General features: G+C 51.0%; 2 protein-coding genes across 2 annotated transcripts; one reads left to right on the top strand and one right to left on the bottom strand.

Annotated features, from left to right (window-relative positions):
* Position 1: 1 nt before the first annotated feature.
* Positions 2-5,248, bottom strand: abcB (uncharacterized protein). The gene is made up of 5 exons (XM_057275234.1): positions 4,930-5,248; positions 4,265-4,802; positions 1,167-4,206; positions 735-1,109; positions 2-541 (listed from the first exon to the last, which is right to left on the bottom strand). Exons 1-5 carry the CDS (start codon positions 5,155-5,157, stop codon positions 307-309), a joined length of 4,416 nt encoding a protein of 1,471 aa, XP_057139872.1. The 5' UTR covers positions 5,158-5,248; the 3' UTR covers positions 2-306.
* Positions 5,249-9,071: 3,823 nt separating this feature from the next.
* Positions 9,072-27,635, top strand: nrps1 (uncharacterized protein; the record flags this gene model as incomplete). The annotated part of the gene is made up of 9 exons (XM_057275233.1): positions 9,072-9,560; positions 9,636-10,052; positions 10,125-10,427; positions 10,492-11,734; positions 11,776-22,098; positions 22,150-22,529; positions 22,581-23,241; positions 23,290-24,905; positions 24,957-27,635. 9 exons carry the CDS (start codon positions 9,072-9,074, stop codon positions 27,633-27,635), a joined length of 18,111 nt encoding a protein of 6,036 aa, XP_057139871.1.
* Positions 27,636-27,993: the final 358 nt, after the last annotated feature.

Below are 27,993 nucleotides of genomic sequence, written 5' to 3'. Positions count from 1 at the left end.
TCCAAAATGTCATAAAAGTATTGAAAGAGAGTCAAGAAGAGCATAATAATCATCATATCAGAACCAAAAAAGTAACAAGAACATGAGCCCAAACAAGAACACCAATATATAACGCCAGCGAGCAGCAAAGGCCCGAAAATCAGTATGTTGTTGTCGATATGTACCTCGAAAAAGGGAATGTGGAAGATTGTCACGCCAAAAGAAAATCGTAACCAGACGCTTCAACCTGTACAGGTGCCAAAATCAATCAAACAACCGACCCTAAAAAAAAAACCAAAAAACCAAAAAAAACAAAGAACAGAGAGATTAATCTGACTCCTCCGTCGCCATGGCACTAGCATAAAGTTTGCTGAAGTGCGACTTGGGCTCAGTGAGAAGCGCGTATGGTTCCCCATTCTCAACAATGCGACCAGCGTCCAAGACGACGATACGGTCGAAGTCAAGGATTGTGTCAAGTTTGTGGGCGACAGCGATGATGGTATGATTACAGAATTTCTCTCTGATAACGCGCTGCATGATTTCATCTGTTTTGGTGTCGATGCTGTTTCAGAATGGTTAGTGTTGGATCTTGCAGCAAGGGGGTATAATCGGTGTGTGTGGCTGAATTGTACTGATCTCAAAGCGGGAAGGAAATTACCCGCGCTCGGATGGAGGCTCATGCAGGGGATTGGGAAAAATAATTGTGAAGTGGAAATGTGGGTCGAAGCGAGGGAGGACTGGGAGCAGTGACTTACTTGCTAGTTGCTTCATCCAAAATGAGGATGTTGCCTGGGCGAAGCAGGGCGCGGGCAAGACAGAAGAGCTGCTTTTGGCCGTGAGACAGGTGGATCTCGTCGACGTCTGTGCCCAGGTTCCCCTTTTCTTCGATCGCAGGGAGGAGTTGGACGCTCTTGAGCGCTGCCAAGATGTCTCGGTCCGTATGGCTGCCTGTTGGATCGGCATTCAAGCGGACGCTGCCTTTGAATAGGAGTGAGTCTTGTGAGACGCCGTTGATGAGTGAGCGGATCCCCCGTCGCGGGAGTCGACTGATGTCTACCCCGTCCACGGTGATCATGCCGCTGGTTAATTCGATCATTCGGAAGATGCTCATGATCATTGAGGTTTTGCCACTGTTGTTTTGTTAGAATAGGATCCGTAGAATATCGAATTGGAGATTGTTGTCATACCTTCCAGTGCGTCCGCAGATGCCGACTTTCTCGCCTGCCTGGACAGTGAGAGAGACATCGTTGAGAACTGGCTCGGAGGGTCTGTAAGCCGCAGAGACGGAGTGGAAGGCGACTGCACCCTTCGAGGGCCAGTTAGGGGGCACGTCTTGGTCTTCACCAGGCTTGTCTTCCGACTCGACAGTTGACGTAAAGTCCCTGATGCGCTGGATGGAACCGATATGCGTCTCCAAGTTGGTCCAGAAGGTAACCAGAAGCTTGATGCTCTGACTGAACTGGATAACGTTCAGCAGGGCAACACCAACGTAGCCTGCACTGAGGGTTGATCCACGAAGGGCAACGACCAGCACGATCAGAAGAACAGCGATTCCCGCAACAACCATGTCCAGCGACAGAGTGAGCCAGCGCTGGATAGCGAACATGAAGTAGAAGGGTCGTTGCGAGTGGTCCAGGAGCGCGATGTTCTTCTTCTCCATGGCGTGTTGCCATCCGAAGGCCCGCAGAGTCACAAGTCCTTGAAGACAATCGGTGAAGTGCGAGTACAGCGGAGCCTTGGCCTCGATATCCAAGTAACGAAGCTGGCGCGAGGTGCACAGGTACATCTTCTGAATCAGGAACAAGATACCGAGTACAATCGGGAAGGAGATAGCGGCGTATTTGGAGGACACTCCAATAAGAGCCATCTGTGCCAGACAAAGGAAGAACGTAGCAACAGTGTTGATCGCAGCGATAGGAAGCTCCATATCGATGAGTTGCAAATCTTGACTGAACCTGTTGAGGATTGAACCACTATCGGTAGTAGAAAAGAACAGCATTGGAGCGGCGAGGACAGTGGTTAGCAGCTTGCGGTGGAAGCTCTCGCCGGACTTTGGAACCATGGTGATGATCATTTGCCAGCTGCCGACAATCAGTGCGAGCATGGCAAGACAGCCAAGCATCGCGTATATACCGAGATAGTGGCCGATCTCCTGCTTGGGGTGTGCGGTGTCGGACTGGGCCCACCATTTTACCCAGATGCTGGGGAATGAGATGCAGAACACGAAACTAGCCATTGCGACTATGAAGATAATCGCAGGGAGCCATCCGATGGCGTCGATGTAGTATGTGTAGATTCCGAGATCACCACCCCTATCGGCATGCTCTGGCTTCTCGATCAATGCCTCTTTTTCTTTCTGGATAGTATCCATGCTGCTGTAACTGGGAGAGTCGGAAAATCGCTTAGGCTTGTACTCCCAATCAGGCAACCCAAGTCCGAAGCTTGACACATATCCACCAGTCTTGTTCAGAGAAGCAAAGCTTCCCTGTTCACCAATCCGACCACCTGCCTCCAAGACAACGATGTGGTCGGAGTAGGGAAGACGTTTCACAGAAGATGAAGCGACGATAACTGAAGCTTCAATCTCCTTCAGAAGTCCTCTGGGCCCGAAAAGGCTGTGGAAGATGTGATTTTCCGTGGTAGCGTCCAGACCGCTGAGGGCATCATCGAGGATCACGATCTTTCTCCGGGCGTAGACCGCTCGTGCAAGTGCGATACGTTGGCTTTGACCACCACTGAGGGCGATACCTTTGCTTCCGATAACAGCAGCGTCGCCACGAGGGAACTGTGCGAGATCTTCTTCCAGAGCGCAAGCCCGAATCACAGAGGCATACCATTGAGGATCATAGTCAGACATCGCAACGATGCTGTCTTTGATAGTGCCATTCATGTGCCACGGGGTTTGATCACAGTATGCAACGCTGGGAGACGCGAGAGCAACCTTGCCCTCGGAACAGGGGATTTCTCCTAGGAGAGCCTTGAGCAAAGTAGATTTACCGCATCCAGACGGCCCAATGAGAACCGTGAAGCTGCCTTGAGGGATGGTTAGGGTAATGTCCTTGAGAATTGGATCCTTGTCGGCTTCCCATCCAAAGCTTCCACTTTGGACAACGACGGCGTTTACAGAAGGCGGAACACTAGTGCGCTTGAGCGACTCAACAGAGTCTGAGTTAATGGAAGACAGGTCAAGGTCCTTAGCCTTCGACAGCATGCGTTTTTCAGCGAGATCATCGAGGAACAAAGTCTGCGAGGAGCTGTTCCTGCGATCAGCGTGGTCCTCTTTATCCAAGAACTGTTGAATGCGCTGGAAAGATCCAACAGCGCCAGCAAAAGACATAAGTGCCATCACCAAGGTCAAGAGCGGGTCTGCCAGAAGCGAGAACAGAGAGAGAGAGGTGAAAGCTCGAGAGACGCTCAAAGGCTCGCTTGAGATACCGACATAAACACCAAAGGTGAAGATCGGGGCAAAAACGCGAGTCAACCAGGCAAAGGCCATGTTGTAAACCAGAAGGGTACGGAATTTCTTGGAGATATCCAGCTCGCTGATCCGAAGACCATGAACGAACTTCATGAAGGAATCCTGCAAGCCAAGCATTTTGACTCCCTTGATCGACCCAAGCATACCGGAAGTAGAGGAAATGCGCTTCTCGATAGCTTCCAGCCACTTGGCCTGTCGTGCGACCACAAAGGACATGCCGACCAATGATCCAACCAAAGCAAACAGAGCGACGCAAACGGGAACAACACAGGAAATTCCAAGCTGAATCTTGAGAAGGTAGATAGCCAAAGCGATCTCGATCGAGTTCGCCCAGATCTCGTGCATGGTCTGCCATCCCTGTGTGATTCGCTCGACATCTGCGCTCATCAATGTGAGTGAGTTGGCGGGATCAGTCGCCCCGAGGCTCAGACAGCTGGCTTTCTTGTATAGCATTGTAACAAGCACACCACGAACCATGGTAATCCCGCGGTAAGTGAGATGCTGATATTGGCCCATTGAGACCGCCAGTCCACCGTAAACCATGATATAGGCGCCAATGAGTCCGTATCCAATGTTTTCGGTACCCTTGTTGACGGGCGAATTGAAGAAAGAGAGCGACCTCTCCAGGAGCAAAGGCTGGCAGAAGTTGAAGGCTACGACACAAGCTCTAGCAGGGACACCTGCAAGCAGAGGCCATTTGACAGCCTTCAATGACTCCCATTGGAGAGTGTTCGGCGATTTAGTTGTCACTGAAGACATATTAGCAAAAGAGACAGAAAACCGCATATCGTCAGGACAAGTAATTACCTTTGCTCCATTTCTCATCAAATCGAGCCAGGAGGCGCTCAGAGCTCAGTTCTTTATCCAATAAAAAGAGATCCTCTACTCGCAGCACACCGGTGAAACCGATCTTGAACAGTGGGTTCAGCCACCAGAACACCGCACGGTTATAGAAACCTGCAGTCGCTTCTGGAGGATAACCGGTGTATTCCGATTTGAGAATGTGTCTCTTCTCCACAGCCTCGAGCACGAACAGAACAAACTTGACACCCACCGCTACCGTAGCGACAATGGCAAGGATGTTATTGAAGGCATCCACACTGCGAAGCCAGAGAGTTCTAGACCGAGCGATATCGAAAAGCAAGCTGCAGAAGAGGTAGGTGTTCAAAATGAAGGAGGGTCGCACAGAGCGCGTGTGTTCTGCATATGAAAGTAGAGTGAGAGCGAGTACGCCAATTGTCAAGATCACATTGGCTGGAACTGATGTCTTGGTGCTGTCGGCTGCCGGAAGGGCCCATAGGGCTGTTTGTGCAATTTGAAGACCCAGCAGTGCCAACCAAGCTGCCTGTTCAGAAATCGTTATTAGATCACAGTATTCCAAATTCAATGGTTCACCAATTCCAAAGACCAGGGGGATCGGGGGGTTGCATATGAACTGCAGAAAGCAGAGTATTGCAAAACATTCAACTTACAAGCTTGATGAGGACCAACCATGATCGCACAATTTTGTTTCGTTTTTGCGAAAGATGCCACAGACGAACAGGAATAATGATTAGCATTAATAAAATAGGTAAAATCTGGAGGATAGTCTCCTCAAACAAAAGCGAGAAATCGAATCCTCCGCGACAGGATCCAGCATCAATACGGAGAGTATTATCTAGATCGCGGCACGAAGGCCCTGAATAGCGAGAGGATGTCATGTCTATTCCTTGAACCACCTGGCGACAGAAGGATGGTTGAAGAAAAGAAAGACGCAATAACGAGCAATAACGAGCGGCACGGGGATTTAGAATTCAAAAGAGTGTATGGTTAAAAGAACTTGCATTAGCTCGGGGAACTTGCGGCTTTTTGGTCTAGATCGGATGCATCAGAAAGTGACATAAGAACAGTCAGCTTTACTACTAGGTCACCATAGTAAGAGGTACATAGGGCTAAACGAGGTCCGTATCCCTCTAGGCAGGAGTTCATTACATCTAGGAGAACTACAACCCTGAGTTCACCCTTATGACCCTGTTACTGGTTGGCTGCATCAAAGTGGGCATGAATACAACACTTGATGCAACCATCTTACAATGCTATTACTGGCAATGCCCTGTGAGCTCATCTTCACTCGGGCTAGGTGTGTATGGATCCATTCCGCTGCATCTATTTTGGTTCGTTTTTTCTTTCTTTTTTAGTAGGTTGTTTTTATTTTATTTTATTTTGTTTTACTATAAGACCTTGGGAGATTGCACTTGTGATTTCATGACTCCACTTCCGTCATCAGTAGTGGTCCTGATTCTCAAGGCAAATTGCGGATAGGTTCCTTTTTCCCCCTTGGGGATGTGGGGGATACCATTAGCATCACTAGATCTTTTCGCCCCTGGAGTCAAGGAAACCGTGAGTAAACCCCGAGCGACACGAGGGACTCGTGTTACCTTGCAGGAATAAAATAATTAGAGTCCAATGAGTCCAATCACCTCGAATGAGTTGCAATGGCCAATGTCTAGCGCATATGGCCCAAGTGCCCTGTCGACTTAGGGCAAAAAATCGCTGCCCGCTCATGTGAGGAGAAAAGCCTCTATCTGTATGATGGGAGATCTGGGGCATTAGGCTCGAAACAGTGTTTTTTGTTAATTTAATTTAATTTAATTTAATTTATTACTATTCTTATTCTCACTCTCCAAACCTACAATATATATATACATACATTTCTCAAACTCTACTTGACCGCAGAAGCTGAAGTCGGACACGGTGAAGGAAATCGCTTGCATCTTCCACATTCGGAGAAAAAAATCCTTAGGAAATACGATGCAGATTACAACTGCTTTCTGCGAGTCCTCGTCACGATTACAATCCACAATCGAATCGCCAATCGCTCCAACTCCACCTGTCATGGCGTCTTTTTTTGCTTCTATTGACTCGGTAGTGGCGGTAGGGATTCGCAACTTCAATTCATCCGGGCCAATCGTTCCTTTTTACTTAACTGTTGGGCATGGCCCACATAGAATCCTTTCGGAGTTTTCGGCTGTCGTCGGTATTTCTGATTTCAATTGAGGCTGCCCAACCTGAAATCCTGCATATTCCAAGACGTGGTGGTTCGCGTGGCGCGCGCTGGGCCAATGTGCATGAGTCGGGATCTGTACCTACAGCTAACTATAGTGCGTGAGGACCAACTGTCCCCGATGGAGCCGAGCTGACCAGGGTAAGCCGGATTTTTGTCTATCATTTTCTTTTTTTCCCTTGTCTTAGAAGCGTGGTTGATGGGTGGCGAATCCTATGCATAATGACCCCCACTGATGTACATTTTGCACCATTTGTGCTCACATGTGCAGAGGATTTCAAATTATCCTACGCAGATACATTTCCGTATTATGTTTTGTATGTTTTGTACTCCCTTATGTCGATATATACTTGTTGATTGATGTTGCTCTTTTTTTGGGGGGCTCAAAGCGTGCCGAAATTCACATAGTGATCGGTCCGGTGATCGACAATAAGATTAACCTGTCAAATTTCTCCATTGGACTAGTTCACAATCGACGCCAACCTGCGGGCGCTAGGTTGGCCCGTCATAAGTGCCAACTAGTGCTAGTCTGTGTAGCTTTTGGATTCCCAACACTAATCACGGCCTTTCCCGTGTGGATCTCTAAAAAAAATTCCCACTTTCCAATAGGTACATCTGACATGCACTTATATTAATGTCTTAACTAGTGAGAATAGCGGGCATACAAATGTACCTTTGTACCTTCCAGGTGTTTATACGAGAGCGACTTAAATTCACTAAAAAAAGAAAAGAAAAGAAAACGTGAGGAAGCAGGAAAAAAAGCAATGCAGATCTGTACCACATGAGTCCCATGTTTTTGACGCAGCTGGATATAATCGGAGGAACTGTACCGAGTACGGAATAAGATATTTTGTTTCCCCTTTTCGCTTGGATTTATATTCATATTCTTGCTTAGTATTGAGCTATTGAACGTATTGTGGATGTTACTAATATATAAATACACGCCAAGTCGACAGGTCGCTTGGTTCGGATATGCCCGCATCCCTTGAAGGCCCTTGCAGAACCGATCATAATAGTGGCGTACTATTTGTTCCCTGTCTTACACATCAGGTACACATTAGATTACATCCATTCCCTCCGTGAAAATTTCTATAAACTAGCTCAAATTTCATTCTAAGATCCAATAGCCGGCCATACCTTAACAAGATCCAATATTATTTCACTTTTAACCGAGTATTCCTCCGATGCTAGTCATATCTACCCCTGTATATTCGGATTTATAGACTAGGAGATCCGAAGCACGAAGGGCGTGATAACCTCAGCTCGGAGATTGAACCCCACAATCAAGTTTTTGTTCGAGATTCTTTTCTCTCTTGACTCCTGAACGTCCCCCAAACTTCTCCAACACTTCCAAGACACGATCGTGTCAGATTCCGGCAAATTAACTTTCCCATCGCGATCACCGGACAGGATCGCCCCCTCCACTACACCCTCGCTGCGGTAGTGCCTGAACTGCGCGGTAAATCGTCGTTCGACCCCCGTCCTAGCTCGCCACACCTTACTGATGCAGACCCCAGTTCTCGGATTTCCATGCCATGCGTCCCCAGCACCAGAGCTTCCAGAGTAGAGGTGAGCTTGGAGTAAGTAGTCCGGGGTCAGTGCCATGTGCGCATCAGTCGGTGTACATCGTAACCTATAAGCGCCTCACGAGGCTCGTATATCTGTGGCGATGCCAATGCATCGGAGAAGCAAGAGCCTATATCCGCGGTATGAAGCGAGGGTATTATGTAAATCCTATCTGGGAATATGCACCTGTTCGCCAGCTTGCCTAACCGGGATTGACATGGACAACGAAGCCATCAACGTCAGCATTGCAACATTGTAAGCTTAGGGCGAAAAAAACCTGTAGACGATAACGCCATCAAATCTGAACTTGATTCGGGGCTAAAACGCCTCACGCCCCTGACGGCTGTTCTGAACCACTAGGTCCACGTTCCAGACCGCAAGGGTTCCTGATCGGGGGAACTGCAGGTTCTCGCTTGGAAGAGCACTCCGGAGTACAAAGTACACCCAGAAGAGAGAGAGAGTAGGGACCTTTCCCCTGCATGATTACCTTTTCGTACTAGTTCGAGTAAGCTAGTCCTTTTCCAAGGGTTACCTTGGCGGTTCAAAATAGAAAATGAGAAATTCGACGTAGCAATTCTCTCGGAAATAAAAACAGGAAAAAGAAAAAGAATTAGCAAAGCAGAAAAGTGTCTGACTTGGTTCCACAGGGGGCCAAGTACACCTGAATCCACGTATTGTCTCTCACCCTCCCTCTCCCTTCCATCTAGATCCCATGCAAGGAATATATATAGCGTCTATTACTGGGAGAGAGTGTGGCCCATGCAGTCTCCGGCCGTAGCTATTTTCGATGTGGTAGGAAAATACCTTTTTTTTAGAAAAAGACTCGTACTTCTTTAAAATAAGGCGAGACCGTCCGAGTTCGCGTGCGCTCTTGAATCACTGTCGAATTAATACTGTCGTTCATCCTTCGTACTTTAGGCCCACACATACAAACACTCTCCATCGACCGGAAAGCACGAAACGAAAGACAGAAGACAGCCTGGTAATAACCAGCCATTACATGCCATGGCTCAATCCACCAAGTGCTATCTTCCTCGGTTCGCTTCGACGGTTGACGGGCCTAAACGCCCAGTCTCGATGAAGACGAGACCGACGGCTGCTCAACATGCGCAGTTATTAACCGCATGGAACGAAGGCCGTCTAGACCCAATGCTACGAGCAACCTGGGCTCTCTTGCTGCATTACTATATCCGCTCCGAGGATATATGCTTCGGTTACCAACATCTCGAGGGTGACTCCCGCTCTCCCAAATCATCTGTACAGCGTTCTACCGGCGTCAACATTTCGACGATCCGCATATCCATCGACGACAACGACTCCATCACAGCAATTGTAGATAAGGTGCGCGCAAACAGTGCGAATCGCCAGCCCAATGGAAGCTCCGAGGCCGCTTCCGACGCATATCTTCCTTTCAACACCATCTTCATGCTGCGCACATACGACCCGCCTGCTTCTCCTTCAAAACCTATTTTGGCAACAGCTCTTCCAGATGAGGTTAGTCTACTCCAGCACAAATTGACGATTGGATCTTTCTTTCGACAAAATTGCAATTGGGCTAACAATGCGCAGTGTCAAGTCCGTCTTCATGTTAAGGTGCTGCGTGGAGACATCAGCATCTTCCTCGAATGGCGCAAGGGTGACATGTCCGGGGAACAGATGAAGAGTATTGCAACCATTTTTGAGCAGTTGCTTGCCAAAGTCCTTTCCGCCGAGAACACCGCTATTAGCCAGCTTAATTTGTTCTCGGAGAACGACTGGCAACGCATCCGCAAGTGGAACGCCACTACTCCACAACTTTACGATCGCTGCATTCACGAGGCCATACACGATCAAATGTTGAGCGGACCTGATCGTGAGGCTGTGTGTGCGTGGGATGGAAGTTTGACGTTCGCCGAGTTGGATCACCAGGCATCGAAGCTTGCATGCTATCTTCGCATGCAGGGAGTCGGGCCGGAAATCCGCGTGGCTTTGTGTTTCGATAAATCGGTAAGTCGAATGTTTCATGAATTAATGTTCCTGAATTATTAAGTTGTGTATACTGACATCGGGACTCAACAGAAATGGAACGTTGTTGCAATGCTTGGCGTGATGAAAGCCGGGGGAGCTTTCGTCCCATTGGACCCGACTCACCCAACTTCCCGACTGCAAGCTCTCATCCAATCGGTTCAGGCACCGGTTGTGCTGTGCTCTCAGCATCTTGCCGATAAACTTCGTCCTATCGCAAAGACATTAATTCCCCTCTGTGCTGATACCCTAGATCCTCTGTCTGACCCCGCGGACAGTGTGAACCTTGCATCAGGTGTCACAAGTCAAAATGCGGCTTATGTTCTGTTTACCTCTGGATCAACAGGAGAACCCAAGGTAAGTCATTTATGAAGATTAAAAATATTATTTGCTGCAGGAATAGCTGACTTATGTTTCGCAGGGAACCCTGTTGGAGCACCGCGCATTCCTATCCGGGGCGATGGTGCATGGACCCGGTTTGCGCATTTATCGGGAGTCGCGATGCCTTCAATTCGCCGCCCACACATTTGATGCCAGTTTGTCCGAGACGTTGACGGCGCTCATTCATGGTGCTTGTGTGTGCATTCCGAGCGAGGAAGCTCGGCTCAACGATATTGTCACCACCATCAACGAGATGCGAGTGACGCAAGCGTGCTTCACGCCATCATTCATCGGCTTTATTGAAATCGAGAGCGTTCCAGGACTGGAGAGTTTGGTCCTGGCTGGGGAGGCAATGTCGCAATCACAGCTGGCTACTTGGTCCAAAATCAAACTGGTCAATGGTTATGGACCTACCGAGGCCAGTGTGGCCTCCGTGCTGAATTCCAATGTCACACCTGACACCGATTGTAAAGATATCGGGTTGCCTATTGGCGTGAGGACTTGGATTGTGAACCCTGATAACCACGATGAACTGGTCCCCGTGGGCTGCCCCGGAGAACTACTGTTGGAAGGCCCACCCCTGGCCCGGTGCTACGTGAATAATCCACAAAAGACAAACGAATCGTTCATTTACGACCCTGCTTGGACTAAATTGGACCCTGAAAGTGGCTCTAACCGTAGATTCTACAAGACAGGTGATCTCGTCAGGTACAACTCCGACACTGGTGCCCTGAATTACGTCGGTCGCAAGGATACGCAGGTCAAGGTTCACGGACAACGAATCGAGCTCGGCGAAATTGAGAATCAGCTTAGCAAAGATTTGAACGTCACTCATTGCTCTGTCTTTTTCCCTAAGACTGGTTTCTCCAAGGGACGGCTGGCGGCAGTTGTGTCGTCTACTGGCTTGCTTGCGGAACAGTCTGACTCGGACTTGGAACTTCTACGACTCGTCTCTGCCTCGAAAAAGGCCGAGCTTGTCCCAGGAATCCGAGAGCGTCTATCAGGTCGTCTCCCCACCTACATGGTCCCCGCGGTTTGGTTGTGTGTTGAAGCTCTGCCACTTCTGCCATCAGGGAAACTAGACCGCAAGGGCATTTCCACTTGGGTCGCAGGTATGGAGAATGATCCAGATATTCAAAACAATGCCTCTGTTGCAATCGTTGGCACAGAGGCCTCGCAGCCCGCCAACGACAGAGAAGAAGCTTTAGCAGCTGTATATAGCCGTGTCCTCAACATTCCCCAGAACCAGCTCGATTTGAATCAGAGTTTCCTCGCCCTCGGTGGTGATTCGATCGCGGCTATGACATGTATCGGTCTCTGCAAGAAGCGAGGGTTTTCCTCTCTGTACAGGAGTTGCTTCGTAGCAAATCAATCCGCGACCTCGCAACCCGCGCAAAGACAATCGATCACCTTACGACTTACGAAGAAGCTATTGATGAACCATTTAGCCTGTCACCCATCCAAATTCTTCATTTCGGTGTACGCAAGGAGGGCCAAGGCCACTTCAATCAAGGAATCCTCACTCGCTTGAACAAACCCGTCGATGAACGGACCCTCCGCAAGGCCGTCGAAACTCTGGTATCGCGACACTCCATGCTCCGCGCACGATTCACTAACACAGGATTCGCAATGGCATCCAACCAACACATCACTCGCGATATTAAGGGATCTTACAGATGGCGGATGCAGAGTCTTGGCAGCATGGACGAAGTCAAGACTCATGTCGCCGACAGCCAATCTTCTATCAATTGCTTCTCTGGGCCGTTGCTTGCAGTCGATTATTTCTTGGTAAAGGGCAAGCCTAACGTCCTGTCAATGACAGCTCACCACTTGGTTGTTGACATTGTGTCATGGAGAATTCTTCTAGAAGATTTGGAAGACATCATCTTAAACCCGGAGAAAACAAATACCAGTGATGGCTCCTTGCCTTTCCAGACCTGGTGCCGCCTGCAGAATGAGCACTGCAACACCCTCCGGGCTGAGCATAAAGTTGCAACCGACGCTCTCGCCGCACCTAATTTTGGTTACTGGGGGCTAACAGACACTCAAACCACATATGGCGATGTGGATTGTGCCTCGTTTGAAATCGACCCAGCCCACACCAATGCCATTCTGCTAGAATGTCACAAAGCTCTTGGAACAGAGCCAATTGACCTCTTCCTGGCAGCGATGCTCCACTCGTTTGGCCGAGCGTTTCCCGATCGCTCTCTCCCAACGATCTACAACGAAGGCCATGGACGAGAAGTCTGGGACCCCTCCATTGATATCTCGCATACTGTCGGTTGGTTCACTATTCTGCACCCAATCTTCGTGTCTACATACAAGTCCGACAACCCCCTTGATACCCTCATCCAGGTGAAGGATCTCCGTCGTCGTGTCTCGGACAATGGTCGCGCAGATTTCACCAGCCGCGTCCTGCCAGCTCAGGGAAACCAAGGGTCAGAACACCCTCATCCCTTTGAGATGTCGTTTAACTATGTCGGTCAACATCGCGATCTGCAAAGGCAGGATGGTCTCTTCCAGCTTGTTGATCAGATGGCCGGAGAAGCTGGCCAAGGAGGCGGTGCCGCTGACTTTGGCGCCGATACTCCCCGCTTCGGTCTGTTCGAGATCTCTGCGATGGTCGTGTCTGGAAAGGTTCGATTCAACTTCTCCTTCAATAAGTTCATGCAGCACCAGAATCGTATTCACCGATGGGTTTCTGAATGCCAGGAGCTGCTTGTAACCCTCTCCGAGCAGCTCCCGACCCTCGAACGGCGTTTGACTCTCAGCTCATTCCCCATGCTGTCGTTAACCTACCCTACCTTGGAAAAGTTGCTCAATGAGAAATTGCCTGCTATGGGTATCGAGTCCCCGGACCTTGTTGAGGATATATACCCTTGTTCCCGCATGCAGCAGGGTATCCTCCTTGGTCGCAAGCGTGATAGCTCCTACTACGCTGTCCACGACACCTTTGAAATTAAGGCCAGCGGATCTAGTGAGCCAAACCTCGATCGCCTCGTCGATGCATGGCAGAAGGTCGTTTCTCATCATGCAATGTTCCGCACGATATTCGTTGAGAACCTCACCCCTCGGGACCCCTTCTGCCAGGTCGTACTGAAGAGTTATGATGTTGCTCCCGTCTTATTGCAGTCTTCAGGGGAAAATGATGTGCTTGCTACCTTTGACAAGGAAGACCCCAAGGATTACAGCGAGCCGGAACCAGCGTATCGTTTCACTATTTGCCAGACACCTACTGGCAGGCTGTTTGCCCGCATTGAGCTCAGTCACGCTGCAATGGATGGTAACTCGATCTCAATTATCTTCCGTGACTTGCAGCTCGCATACGCTGGCAGACTCGAGGAAAGCCCTCAGCCTTTGTTCAAAGATTATATGCAGTACCTTCAGGATGCGCCAAAGGAAGCCAGCATCAACTACTGGCGCTCGTACTTGGACCAGGCTAAGCCGTGCCACTTCCCCGCCCTCACTGACGGCCAACAATCGTCAAAGGCACTTCGGTCCATACCGGTCAACTTCGAAGCCCTCAACGAACTACAAGCTGTCTGCGAGAAGCGCGGAATCACTCTCGCAAATGTCTTCAATGCTGCGTGGGGCCTTACTCTACGCACCTTCTGTGGATCTGACGATGTCTCCTTTAGCTATATGGCATCCCTACGTGATGTCTCTGCCGAGGGCGTCCAGTGGGTTATTGGACCTGTCATCAACCTTCTAGTCTGCCGCATGAAGGTTGCTGATAACGCGAAGCTCAGTGATGTGCTGCACCAAATCCAGAACGACTACATGGAGAGCCTTCCTTACCGTCACACTTCGCTCATTGACATTCAACATGCTTTGAAGCTATCCGACACCAATTTGTTCAATTCCGGTGTCTCCTACCGCCGACTTCCCAGTTCTAAGGATGCTGTCAGCAGTGACATCGAGTGCGTTGAGGTTGGCTCAATCCACGATCCCGCCGAGTTCCCAGTTTTCATCAACATCGAGGCCATGGACACCACTGCTCGCATTGACCTCAACTATTGGACTACCAACCTCTCGGATTCACAGGCTGCCAATGTGGCTAATACCTATCTTCGTTGCCTTGAGAACGTTGTGTCGAACATTGACGGCGAAATTCGCCAGCTTGACAGTTTGAGCGAGGACAACCGCGCCCAGATCATGTCATGGAACGGCAAGACCCCCAAGCCCTTTGAGAAGTGCGCTCATCAGGTTGTCCAAGAGATGGCCAAGAAGGTCCCTGATGCATTGGCTGTCACTGCCTGGGATGGGAACTTGACTTACTCCAAGTTGGATCAGTTCTCCTCTCGCTTGGCAAGCTATCTTGTCACCTTCGGCGTCGGTCCTGGCACCCTGATCCCCATCTGCTTCGAGAAGTCTGTGTGGAACATCGTCTCCACATTGGCAATCATGAAAGCCGGTGGTGGATGTATCCCGGTTGACACATCTCAGAGTCTGGCTCTTGTTGAGAAATGGATCGCCGACAATGCCGTGCAAGTTGCTCTGGCTTCCCCGGAGAAGGCTCAGGTCCTCGAGGATGCCGTCCCGTACGTCATCCCTGTAAGCGAGTCTCTTCTGGAGTACCTCGCCGATGAGGTTCTCAACCCAGTGACACAATCATCTGACATCGCATACGTCGCTATGACTGCCGGCACGTCTGGCCCAGCTAAGAGTGTCGTCCTTGACCATTCGACTGTCATGACCCGGGCCGAAGCATTTGCTACCACCATGGCAATTGCCGATGTCTCCAGGACTCTGCAGTTTGCACCCCACACATCTGATGCATTTATCGTGGAGGCATTCGGCACTTTCATGTGGGGTGGTTGCATTTGCATTCCGGCTGACATTGACCCCCTCAACTTGGCCGCCTCTATCAATGCGCTCCACGTTAATGTTGCTAGCATCACCCCTACAGCCGCAAGCTTCTTCTCTCCCAAGGATGTTCCGGGACTGCGATCGATTGCCCTAGGTGGCGAAGTGGTTCCTCAGAGCGTTCTTGAATACTGGCAGACCGATGATCTCCAATTGCAGGTTCTGTACGGAACATGTGAGAGCTCGGCTGCCTCCTTCCACGTTTTTTGTTCTCAGGATGAGAACGAGGCTTCCCTCATTGGAAAGAGCACTTCCTGTGTTTCGTGGGTTGTTGACCCCGCCAACCACGATCGTCTTGTTCCGATCGGTGGTGTTGGAGAATTGGTACTTGAGGGGCCCGTTCTTGCTCGGGGCTACCTCGACGAACAGTCCGTAGATAGCAGCGACTTTTTCGAGAACGCTTCTTGGCTTTCTGGACGACGAGAAGGGGGTAGACACCGCCTGTTCAAGACCAGAGATCTTGTTCGATACAAATCCGATGGCTCCCTCATTTTCGTCGGCCGAAAGAACTATAAGAATGAATCCGCCCTGTCTAGCGAGCTTATTCAGACTCAAGCGCGCATCGATTCATTCCTGGACCACAAGAAGAAGTATATTGTGGAGAGAATCCAGCTGCAACGTGATGATGTGAAGACCAATGCTCTCGTTGCTTTCGTGGTTTCTCCCGACACCACCCCGCTCACCTCTGGGGATCGCGTCCTCCAGTCCGCGACACCTTGGCTGAAAGATGCCATCTCCAGCCTGCACGCCAATCTGAGCACCAGTCTTCCTGTTAGCAAGGTTCCTAGTTTCTACATCCCCATTTCCTCCCTCCCCCTGACCCTCTCTGGAAAGCTAAACCGCCAGGCCCTCAAGACCGAAACAAAAGCGCTTTCGAGCAGTGCTCTCGAGGCTTTCGACATCAAGCGTTGGAACGGATCCAAGGCTGGTAACCGGACTTCACGTCATGCCAGTCTCTCTCAGGTCAACGTCGCTTTCTGGAAGGAGTATCTCGCCGATGTAGAGCCCTGCGTTTTCCCGGCCCTCTCCCATGAGGCAAGCGACAATGGCCGGTGCACCCGCACGCTCAACAAGCAGACCGCCAACATCCATGCCTTCAGCAGCTTGTCTGGCATTCCTGCGGAAACTATCTTCCAGTTTGCTTGGGCCGTTGTCCTCCGGTGGTACACGGGCTCGGACGATGTGTGCTTTGGCTATTCTGCCTCGACTTCAGAGACTAAATTGGAGGCCAACGGCATTGCCACCTGCCGCTTCCTCGTGCAGAACGAGCAAAAGCTCCATGAGACTCTCCAAAAAGCAAAGAAGGACTCAGAGAACAGTGCGTTGAACGTAGCTACCCTGGATGCCGTCAAACACCAGCTTGGACTCGATGATATAACCCTCTTCAACACCTCCCTGATTTATCGCACGGCTTCCCATCTTCCCAAAGGAAGTACCCGTGAGCCAAGCACCTCCAGTGCTTACAAGATCCTGGTCGAAGCTGAAGTCTCGCACTCATACGCCGAGATCCACTTCAACTACTCCTCAGAAACTCTTTCCTCCTTCCAGGTCAACCATGTCATGGACATGTTTGATCAAGCTTTGGACGATCTGATAGCCCACAAACTCCGCGACCGCACCGTCGGAGACATCAATATATTACCCGAGCGCTCAGTTCGCCAAATCCGCGATTGGAATGCCGCATCCCCCCCTAGAGTAGAGAAGTGCGCCGACGAGTTGATTCAGCAGCAGGCGCTCCTTCACCCCCGCGCAGAAGCCGTTTGCTCTTGGGACAAGAATTTCACTTATGGGCAGCTTGAGATCGTCTCTAGTCGTCTGGCTCGCCATCTCTCCAGTCTTGGAATCAAGCCCGAAGCATTCGTGGTGTTGTGCTTCGAGAAGTCAGCTTGGGCTGTAGTTGCTCAGCTGGCTGTTCTGAAGGCGGGTGGAGCCTTCGTTTCAATTGACCCATCCCACCCGGATTCCCGACTGAAGATGCTCATCGATGAAATCGGCACAAATCTTGTCTTGTGCTCATCTTCAGTCCACACCAAAGTTTCGAAGCTCTGCGCGAAATCGTTCGCCGTCTGTCAGACTTCAATCTCCCAACTTCCTGACTCGCCTTTAGCTTTGCCTGGTGTTCGTCCTACCCCGAACAATGCTGCATATGCTATCTTCACTTCTGGTACGACTGGGAAGCCAAAGGCGACTGTTGTCGAGCATACTGCCCTTAGCACCACCGCGATCGCCCTGGTCGATTCCTTGCACATGAACTCCACCACCCGTGCTTTGCAGTTCTCTAACTATACCTTTGACGTCAGCATTTTGGAGATCATGATGATTCTCATGACTGGTGGTTGTGTCTGTATCCCCAGCGAGGAGGAACGTATGAACAACTTGGGTGGTGCCATCCGCCGTATGGAAGCCACCTTCATCTCGGCTCCTCCTGCCATCGTCAATACCCTAGAGCCTAAGAACGTCCCCACACTCAAGGTCATTATCACAGGTGGCGAGAAGATGCCCGCCAACCACATCGACCGCTGGGGTGACCGGTGTGTCATCAATGCCTATGGTCCCTCCGAGGCCACTGTCGTTGCCACAGTTGGTGTCAAAGTTGATTGGGATGGCAACCGTGTCAACGATGATCCCACATCCATTGGAACATCTCCTAACTGCAGAGTCTGGATTGTGGATCCAAACAACTCCAACCGTCTGCTGCCCGTTGGTGCGGTCGGCGAATTGATCCTTGAAGGAAGCAACATTGCTCGTGGATACCTTGCCAACGAGGAAAAAACCAAGGCCTCATTCTTCGAGAATCCTGCGTGGAACCGTCACGCTAGCTTGCAGAGTGTGTTCAAGCGCAATGATCGCATGTACCGCACTGGTGATCTTGTTCGCTATAACAGCGATGGCAGTCTGGCTTTCATCTCCCGCAAAGACACTCAGATCAAGTTCAATGGCCAGCGAATTGAACTGGAGGAGATCGAACAACAATGTCTCCGCTGCCTACCTGAGGACTCCCAGGTGGCTGTTGATGTCGTTGTTCCCGAGGAACGGACCATCGCCAAGGGCCTCGCCGCATTCTTCACCGTCCATGACCCGGATTCCAACGGGGGCAGCAGCGATCAATTCGCTCCCACGATTTCTGGAGCCGACCCCCTGCTACTGCCCATCTCTGTGTCTAACATGGATACCATTCAGAAGTTGAAGGGCTCTCTGCCCGAGCTTCTGCCTCAGAGCATGATACCCCGACTCTTCTTCCCTATCCGCAACTTGCCCTTCACTTCTTCGGCGAAGATTGACCGCCGAAGACTGCGCGCCATGGTTCAGACCTTGTCAAAGGACACTCTCAAATCTTACATTACCTTCAACACCTCAGACAGAAGGGAGCCTTCCTCATCCACTGGCCTAGAGATTACGCTTGTGGCCCTTGTGGAAAAGACCCTCGAGCTTGAAGCTGGCTCTGTGACAGCCGATGACAGTTTCTTCGGTCTGGGTGGTGATTCCTTGTCCGCCATGAACCTTGTCGGCGCTGCTCAAGCAGAAGGTATCGAACTTACCGTCTCCAGCATCTTCAATTCCCCAATCTTGGTCGACATGGCTAGGAGCTGCGTCATGTCTGATGGAGCTCCTGAAGCTAAGAAAGAAAACGTCAAGGCGTTCTCCTTGCTGCCCTCTGGAGTCTATCTCGAAAACCTGATGGATGAAGTCACCGACAGTTGCGAAGTCTCCAAGGACCTCATCAGCGATATCTACCCATGCAGTGCTGTGCAGGAGGGTCTTCTGACGCTCTCTATCAAGCATCACGGTGCTTATGTTGCTCAGCCCTCCTTCCGCCTTGCTGCTGGAATTGATGTTGGTAAATTCAAACAGGCCTGGCAACAAACAGTGGCCGACTTGGAAATTCTTCGCACTCGTATTGTCCACACCGAAGCTATGAACTTTGCCCAAGTTGTCCTGAAGGGTGCCCCTATCTCCTGGGTCGAAGCAGAGTCGTTCGATGCGCTGCCCAATGACATCCTTCACCTGCCCAAGCAAAATGGAGCACCTCTGACGGGATACGCCATGGTGCATCCCCGTGGCTCCTCCGATAGCTACTTTGTGTGGTCTGTTCACCACGCCCTTTATGACGGCTGGAGTATTCCTCTGGTATTCCGCAAGGTCGAAGAGAACTACTTTACCTCGGAGAACAAGCGCGCTGGCACACCTTACAGTCTGTTCATTGACTACCTGGTGAAGAAGGATATGGAGGAGTCTGACGCTTTCTGGAAGTCTTATCTGACTGGCCTGTCGAGCACTCCCTTCCCTCATAACAAGAATGCAATGCCTGATGTTATGCGTGCTGGCAACACCCAGCACCACAGCATTAAGTTTTCCCGCACCCGCAACACCGTCGACTTTACGATCCCTGTCCTCATGCGAGCTGCATGGGCAATCGTCGTTGCGACCCACACTGCATCTGGTGATGTGTGCTTCGGCGAGACTTTGTCGGGCAGAAATATCGACCTTCCCGGTGTTGCAGATATTGCCGGTCCTGTCCTGACTACCGTCCCTACCCGTGTCCAGGTTGACAATGCCATGTTGACTATGCAGTACCTGCAGAAGATCCACCAGTCGACCACCGAAATGATTCCACACTTGCACTCTGGTCTTCAGCGTATCCGGCAGCTGAACAAGGATACCGCCACGGGTTGCGATTTCAAGAACCTGCTTGTGATCCAGTCAGGCGATGGCGAGCTCGACAACAAGATCTGGATCGACCAGAAACGTGAAACAAGCGAGGACTTCTTCACTCACCCCCTTGTCGTGGAATGTGCCGTCACCAAGACGAGCATCTCATTCACTGTTCACCACGATGAGCTCGTCATCAACGGATGGCAGACCAAGCGCATTACTGAACAATTTGCGCATGTTCTGCAGCAATTGATTGCCTTGCCCAAGAATAGTACTAGCAAGGTCGGAGACTTGGAGGTCATCAGCCCCGAGGACAAGGCTGAAATTGGTACATGGAACGAACGCACCCCACTCACAGTGGAACGCACCGTTCAAGATTTCATTCGTGAGAAGTCCGAAGAGACTCCGAATGCACAGGCCGTGTGTGCCTGGGATGGGGACCTCACCTACAAAGAATTCTGGAACCTGGCATCCGGCTTCGCCAACTACCTTGTCTCTCGCGGGGTTGGTCCAGAAGTGTTTGTTCCAGTCTGCCTGGACAAATCGGTTTGGGCAATGGTCACCCTTATTAGTATTCTCATCGCTGGCGGTGGGTACGTGCCTTTGGATCCTTCCCACCCTACCTCGCGACACGAGGAAATTCTCGCCGACGTCGGTGCCAACATAATATTGTGCACACCCAACTACACAAACCGCTACAGCCGAGTTGTGAAGACTGTTATCCCCATCAGCAAGGAGACCATCAAGGCCTATGGCGCCCTCAAGTCATTTGCCAGTCGCGGAACTGAAGTCAAGCCCTCCAATATGGCTTACGCTTTATTCACCTCTGGTAGCACAGGTCGGGCCAAGGGAATTATCGTCGAGCACCGCAACGTGGTCAGCAGTATCATGGCATTCGCCCCGTGGGTACGCATGGATGACACCTCGAGAGTATTCCAATTCGCCTCCCTCACTTTCGATGCTGCTGTTATGGAGACTCTAGCAATTCTGATGCTCGGAGGTACCATCTGTGTGCCCAGCGAGGACGACCGCCTCAACGATGTCGCCGGCGCAATCCGTCGACTCAATGTCACTTGGACTTTCCTCACCCCCTCGATTGCAAGCATCATTGAACCGTCCTCGGTGCCTTCCCTCAAGCACCTCGTTTGCGGTGGTGAGAAGATGTCTAATGAAGTCATCACTAAGTGGGCCAATTCCGTTCACCTCATGAACGGGTACGGACCGACAGAGACCTGTGTGTTTGCTGTCGTTGATAATGCAGTTGCCACCAATCGTGATCCTGGGCGTATCGGTTACGGTATTCCCAGCACTCTCACCTGGATTGTGGACCCCGACAACCACGATCGACTGACTCCCCTGGGCGCAGTCGGTGAACTCGCACTTGAAGGCGCTCCTTTGGCCAGGGAGTATCTCAAAAATCCCGAGAAGAACGCAGAAGCATTCACCACGGACCCGGCCTGGATCAAGGACTTCACGGCCGCGGTCCGAGGTCCTCGCCGAATCTACAAGACTGGTGATCTTTGCTACTACAACCCAGACGGTTCTATTCAGTACATCAGCCGGAAGGATCACCAGGTCAAGTTGCATGGTCAGCGGATGGAGCTTGGTGAGATCGAGCATCGCCTTTCTGAAGATACTCTTACCCGCCATGCTGTCGTCGTTCTCCCTAAGAACGGCCCGCTTAAGCAGCGCCTGGTCACTGTCATGTCTTTGAACAGTGTCGCAGCCGATACCAAGCTAATTTCCGACAGGCCTTGCGAGCTTGTTGATGAGGATGAGCTTGAGCGTCATGCTTACAACGAGCTGGTTGAAGTCCAGAAGAATCTTGAGAACCAGTTGCCCATATACATGGTCCCTCAGACTTGGGCTCTCGTCAAAAAGCTTCCCATGCTTGTTTCTGGAAAGCTCGACCGGAAGAAGATCACCTCTTGGGTTGAGGATATTGATGATGTATCGTACGACCGTATCATGGCCGATTACGATCGCATCAAGCGTGGCAAGACCGAAGAGAAGCCGCAAGAAAAGGAAGAGAAGAATGGATCGCTCAGCATCGTCCGCGAAATCTTTGCCCAGGTGTTGAATATCTCCTTACAGAAGGTCAATGTCGACCGCTCTTTTGTCAGCTTGGGTAAGTACCCCATTATCTCGAAATAGTGAACATACTAACTGTTTCTCACAGGCGGCGACAGCATTACTGGAATGGCTGTCATTTCTCGCGCTCGCAAGCAGGGGCTCGTTCTAACACTACACGACATCTTGCAGAGCAGATCAGTGAAGGAACTTGCCCAAACCGCCAGTTCTAAGGCACCTGTCTCTCGGCGCGAAGAGAAGTCTGGTGAAGGCTTTGCGCTTTCGCCTGTCCAGAGACTTTACTTCCAGAGTTCAGACTCTTTCAAGGGCGCCGCTCGATTCAACCAGAGCATCACTGTTCGCATCGCTCGCCGTTGTGAGGGCGAGGTCCTCAAGCGCGCTCTTAAGGCTGTTATCAGCCAACATGCCATGTTCCGCGCACGCTTCAGCACATCTACAGACGGTACTTGGCAACAGAAAACCGCAGCGGTAAGCTCACTACAAACCCCTAATCTAACACGTTCTAACTCAACCTCACAGGAGGTCGACGAATCTTTCCGATTCCGCGTTCACTCTGTGGGCGATACCCGGGCGATGGTTCCGAAGATTGCTGACAGTCAAACTTGCCTGGATCCTCTCAATGGACCGATTCTGGCAGCCGACTTGTTTAACCTTCGCACCGGTGGTCAGGTCTTATTCCTCGTTGCTCACCATCTCTGTATTGACATGGTATCATGGCGCATCGTCCTCCAGGACCTCGAAGAGCTCGTTGTCTCTGGATCTCTTTCACTCGAAAAGGCACTGTCCTTCCAAAGCTGGTGTGCCATGCAGACCGAGAGAGCCAAGACACACGATGCGACTATTGCTCTGCCATTTACCCCCGAGAAGCCGAATTTGCTTTACTGGGGCATGCAAGGCTCACCCAATGTTTATGGAGATATCAAGATGGAATCCTTCACGTTGAGCGAGGATACTACCAACTTCATCCTGGACGGCTGCCACAGCATCTTCCGGACTGACACTGTTGACATCTTGCTGTCTGCCATCATTCACTCCTTCGCTCGCACATTCACCGATCGCAAGGTGCCGACTATTTACAACGAAGGACACGGCAGAGAACCGTGGGAAGCCGACATTGATCTTTCCAGAACCGTTGGCTGGTTTACCACTATGGCGCCTTTGCAAGTGGATTCGGAAGCTCGTAAGTTTACAATACCTCATCTTGTCGATAGAAAGCTGACAAGACCAGATGCTCTCAACGACATTATCAAGCGTGTCAAGGATACCCGGCGCAAGATCGCAGATAATGGACGTCCCTACTTCGCCAAAAGCCTACTCCAGGACAAGGCTGCCGATCTCCCTGTCCCGTTGGAAATCCTTTTCAACTACTTAGGTAAAATGCAGCAACTTGAGCGAGCTGATTCGTTGTTCCATCACCACGGTAGCGTTTTCGACAGCTCGGACTTTGCTGTCGCAGGTGACATGGGCTCGCAGACTGCTCGTTTCGCCCTCTTCGAAGTATCTGCCATCGTGATCAAAGATCGCCTCAATGTTGCTTTCACCTACAACAACAAAATGCAGCATGAGGGCTCAATCCGGCGCTGGATCCTCCAGTGCAAGCAGACCCTCGAGAAGGATATCCTCACACTGAAAACGGCTACCCCCGAGCCCACTCTCAGTGACTATCCCCTCCTCCCAATCAACTATCACGGCCTCCAGATGCTCACCGCTAGCACCTTCCGCAAGGCTGGCATTCGGAACAAGGATGACGTTGAGGACATCTATCCCTGCTCTCCCATGCAGGAGGGCCTCTTGCTCAGCCAGCTCCGCGATCCCAATGCCTACATGTTCCATACTGTGTTTGAGATCAAGGATGGCAAATCTGGCAAGGTCGATGCTGAAGGAGTTGCTCGCGCTTGGCAAGCCATCGTCGACCGTCATCCTGTGCTCCGAACTATTTTCGTCGACAGCAACTACACTGGTGGATCCTTCGATCAATTGGTGCTCAAGAACCTTTCCGACAATATCCTCCGCGTGGAATGCCATGACTCAAAGGTTGAGGAGAAGTTGGCTGCAATTTCTCTTCGCGACAGGAACGGGATGCGCCAATCGAAGCTTTCTCACCAATTGACTGTCTGCAAAACAACTTCCGGACGTGTTATCCTCAAGCTGGAGATTAACCATGCCATTATCGATGGTGGCTCGGTCGATGTACTCCTCCGTGACCTGACTCTCGCCTACGAGCGAAAGATTACCGAGGGCTCAGGACCTCGCTTCAGCGACTACATCAAGTTCATCAGAACCCAGAGCCAAAGTGACGCCCTCAGTCACTGGAAGCAATACCTCGGTGGAGTTCACCCTTGTCACCTCGCTCCATCGGCTGTTTTCGAAGCCAAGAGAGAACTCAAGGGTGTCATGATGAACTTCCAACGATTCCCTGAGCTGCTTAAGTTTTGCGAGCGCAGCTCTGTGACTCTCGCCAACCTGACCCTGTCCGCCTGGGCCATCGTCCTCCGGCAGGTCACTGGCTCCGATGACGTGTGTTTCGGTTATATTTCGGCCGGTCGCGATGCGCCTGTCAATGGCATTCAGGACATGGTTGGAATCTTTATTAACATGCTTTGCTGTCGAGTCCAGTTCTCCGACCGGCAGACTCTGACGGATGTGTCCAAGAATGTTCAAGATGATTATATTCGATGCATTCCCCACCAAAGCTGCTCTCTGGCCAGCATCCAGCACGAGCTTGGTTGGCAGGGGCAGTCGCTCTTCAATACTACCTTGTCAATTCAGAACCACTCTGTTGCGGGTGGTCCCAAGGACAAGGGATTGTCCTTCAATCTTCAGCACGCACATGATCCAAGCGAGGTGAGTTTCAGTCCTGTCAAAGATTTTCTTCCAACTACTAACCGAATTCAGTATGCGGTCACTGTGAACGTTGAGATTGCCCGAGGCCAGGAGGGTATTCTTTTGAGATACTGGAACGATATTGTGTCTGATGATGAGGCACAGACTCTGGCTGACACCATCGCCAAAGTGTTTACTGGCTTTATCGAATCCCCGGCTGCCACTCTGGCGCAGTCTACATTCGCCTCCGAGGCTGAACCCGAGTCACTGGATTGGGATCGCTCCCAAACCACACTGGCTGACAAGGCAAAGTCGACCGGAGACGCGATTGATAGCAGTGCTATTCAGAAAATCATTGATGATCGTGTTCATGAGATTATTGGTCGGATGTTGAGAGAAGGAAAACTGACGGTGCCGCCCATTCGTACGGAAGGGTTGTCAAGCTATGGCGGTCACACTGATACCATACCTGACTCACCGTACCAGTTAGGTATACAAGAAGCAGATGATTCGGGTGTTTGTTCGGCAACTTCCCGTTCTAGTGAGGATGGGATGTCGGCCGATGTGGAACGGAAATTGTGGAATCTTTGGAGCACAGCTCTTGGCCTCTCACCCAACGTGGTGAGACACCAGGACAGCTTCTTCAAGTTGGGCGGTGACAGCATCACCGCCATGAAGATGGTCAGTGCCGCTCGCGAAGAGGGCCTGGTCCTTACTGTTGCGGATGTCTTCAACAATCCTGTCTTCGAGGACATGCTGACAACAGTGCGAGCCGCGAATGTTACTCAGCAGATGCTGAATATCGATCTCAAGTCTGGCGGCCACAAGGAGGCTGATAGTGATTTGCTCAATATTACGCCAACGACATTGGGGCCAAGCCCCTCTACCGAGAGCCTCGAGGTTCTCAGGCCATCGTGCGTCGACGATGCCGCGGTGCAGAGTGGTATCTGTCCTAAGATTGGTGTCTTCAAGGGTGGCATCGCCGATGTTCTCCCTGTCACCGATTTCCAGGCGATGTCTCTGACGGCAACTCTCTTCAAGTCCCGATGGATGCTTAATTACTTCTATCTTGAGGGCAATGGTCCCCTGGACTTGAGACGCCTTCGTGAGAGTTGCTTGAAGGTTGTTGCTGCCTTTGATATTCTGCGCACAGTCTTTGTGTGCTTCCACGACCAGTTCTTCCAGGTCGTGCTGCGCAAAATCCGCCCCAGCATCTTTGTTTATGAGACCGACCGCGCTCTTGACGAATTTACCATGACCCTCCAACAGAGAGATCGCGAATACGGACCGCGCGAGGGCGAGCAGTACGTGCAGTTCTACGTTGTCAAGAAGAAGGGCAGCGACCAGCACCGTATCTTGGTCCGCCTTTCTCACACCCAATACGACGGAGTGTGCTTACCGAAGATCATGTCTGCCATTAAGCATGGATATGAAGGCACCCCGCTGCCTCCGGTTACTCCCTTTGCTGGCTACTTGCGACAGCTGCCAGGAACAATCACCCCAGACCATTACCGCCACTGGTCCGATCTCCTCAGGGGCTCTCGCATGACACAAGTCGTCCGCAGAAACGGTACTAGCATGTTCCAGAATGTTGGAGCATTCACCGAGATTCACAGGAAGATCGAGATCTCCCCCACTGCCCTTGGAAATGTGACTATCGCAACTGTCATGCAGGCTGCCTGGGCCCTGGCCCTTGCCAAGCTGTCTGCTCAGTCCGATGTTGTCTTTGGTCTGACCATCAGCGGTCGCAACGCCACAGTGCCCGGTATTGAGAGCACTGTTGGGCCCTGTGTCAATGTCATCCCGGTGCGCGTGAAGTTCGACGAGAAATGGACAGGTGTTGATCTCTTCCGCTACCTCCAAGATCAGCAGGTCTCCAACATGCCTTTCGAGTCTCTCGGCTTCCGCGAGATCATCAAGCAGTGTACCGACTGGCCTGACTGGACCTACTTCACCACCTCGGTCTTCCACCAGAACGTCGATTACGAGGGAAACTTGGAGCTCGACAACAACAAGTACCGTATGGGTGGTGTCGGCGTCAATGACAACCTAGCTGATCTAACCTTGGTGTCACGCCCCTCCGGTGAACGTGGCCTCGATGTGACTCTCGGCTACTCCGAGAAGGGACCTGTGATGCCATCATTCGCCTCCAAGGTTCTCGACATGGCCTGTGATATTGCGCAATCCCTCGTTGCCAACCCAACCAACTCACTGCCCTCCGCGAGCATGCTGCGCTCTCTGCCGCCCCAGACAATCGACGACCTGCCCCGACGCTCGGACGAGCACTTCCTCAGCGCACACCTCAAGTCTCGCTCCATCGCAGAGCTGCTTGTGCATTCGGACATTCTGTCTCGCTCGTGGCACCAGGTCCTGCCCAGCCGCACCACAGCGGCCCCCGTCGACCCAGAAGCTGACAAGCCAACCCACCAATCCCATTTCCAGTTGGACTCGTCCTTCTTTGATCTCGGTGGTGATGTCTTCAACCTAGCCCAGCTTACCTGGCTTCTTGAGCAAGAGGGTCTCAAGGTCCGTCTTGAGGATCTTATTGAACACCCGTCTTTCCTGGGCCAAATGGCCGTGCTGGCTCTGCATAACGCCAAGCACCAGGACGATATTCCGACAGAGCTTCTAGCTACCGGTGCTGCATTGCCTGATCCTGTCGCCCGCATCGAAAAGAAGAAGACATGGTCGAAGGCTATGACTATAGCGCGAAAGTTGACTGGGCGAAACACAGTCACCACTCGAGCTTGATATTATGACGATCGAGTTGAATCCGCGAAGAAAAATAAAGAAAAGCAAAAAAAGCAAAAAAGCAAAACAGGTGTTGATTTTTTAAAAAAAAAAGAAAAACACCAAAAGAGTCGCTTTCCTTTGTTATATGTCTCTATGTTTTATGATGCACGTTTGTATTCTGGGTGTCTTCATTATATTTTATGGATTTGGCTTTTTGGCTTCTGGATTGAGTACATATGGCATTCAATCGTCTTTACTCACTATATTCTCTCGTTATATCTTTCTTCCTGTTTATTCTGCTTTTTTTTGTGCTTGCTGCTTCTTTGTTATACTCTAATACGCGGAAACTTGTCTATTGAATATTCTCCACACTGTA

The sequence above is a fragment of the Penicillium samsonianum genome (assembly GCF_028829775.1).
Source record: "Penicillium samsonianum strain IBT 33392 chromosome Unknown utg000002l_segment0_segment0, whole genome shotgun sequence".
In the NCBI taxonomy this organism is placed as follows: Eukaryota; Fungi; Ascomycota; class Eurotiomycetes; order Eurotiales; family Aspergillaceae; genus Penicillium; species Penicillium samsonianum.
Note: the sequence above shows the minus strand (reverse complement) of the source record. Positions and strands in the feature narration are given on the sequence as shown.

Excerpts from the sequence above, each read along its gene's own strand:
- abcB (XM_057275234.1), bottom strand. The coding sequence starts at position 5,157 with ATGACATCCTCTCGCTATTCAGGGCCTTCGTGCCGCGATCTAGATAAT. Across the intron at positions 4,207-4,264 it reads TGATGAGAAATGGAGCAAAG|TGACAACTAAATCGCCGAAC; the intron begins GTAATTACTTGT and ends ATATGTCTTCAG. Across the intron at positions 1,110-1,166 it reads ATCTGCGGACGCACTGGAAG|TGGCAAAACCTCAATGATCA; the intron begins GTATGACAACAA and ends ACAAAACAACAG.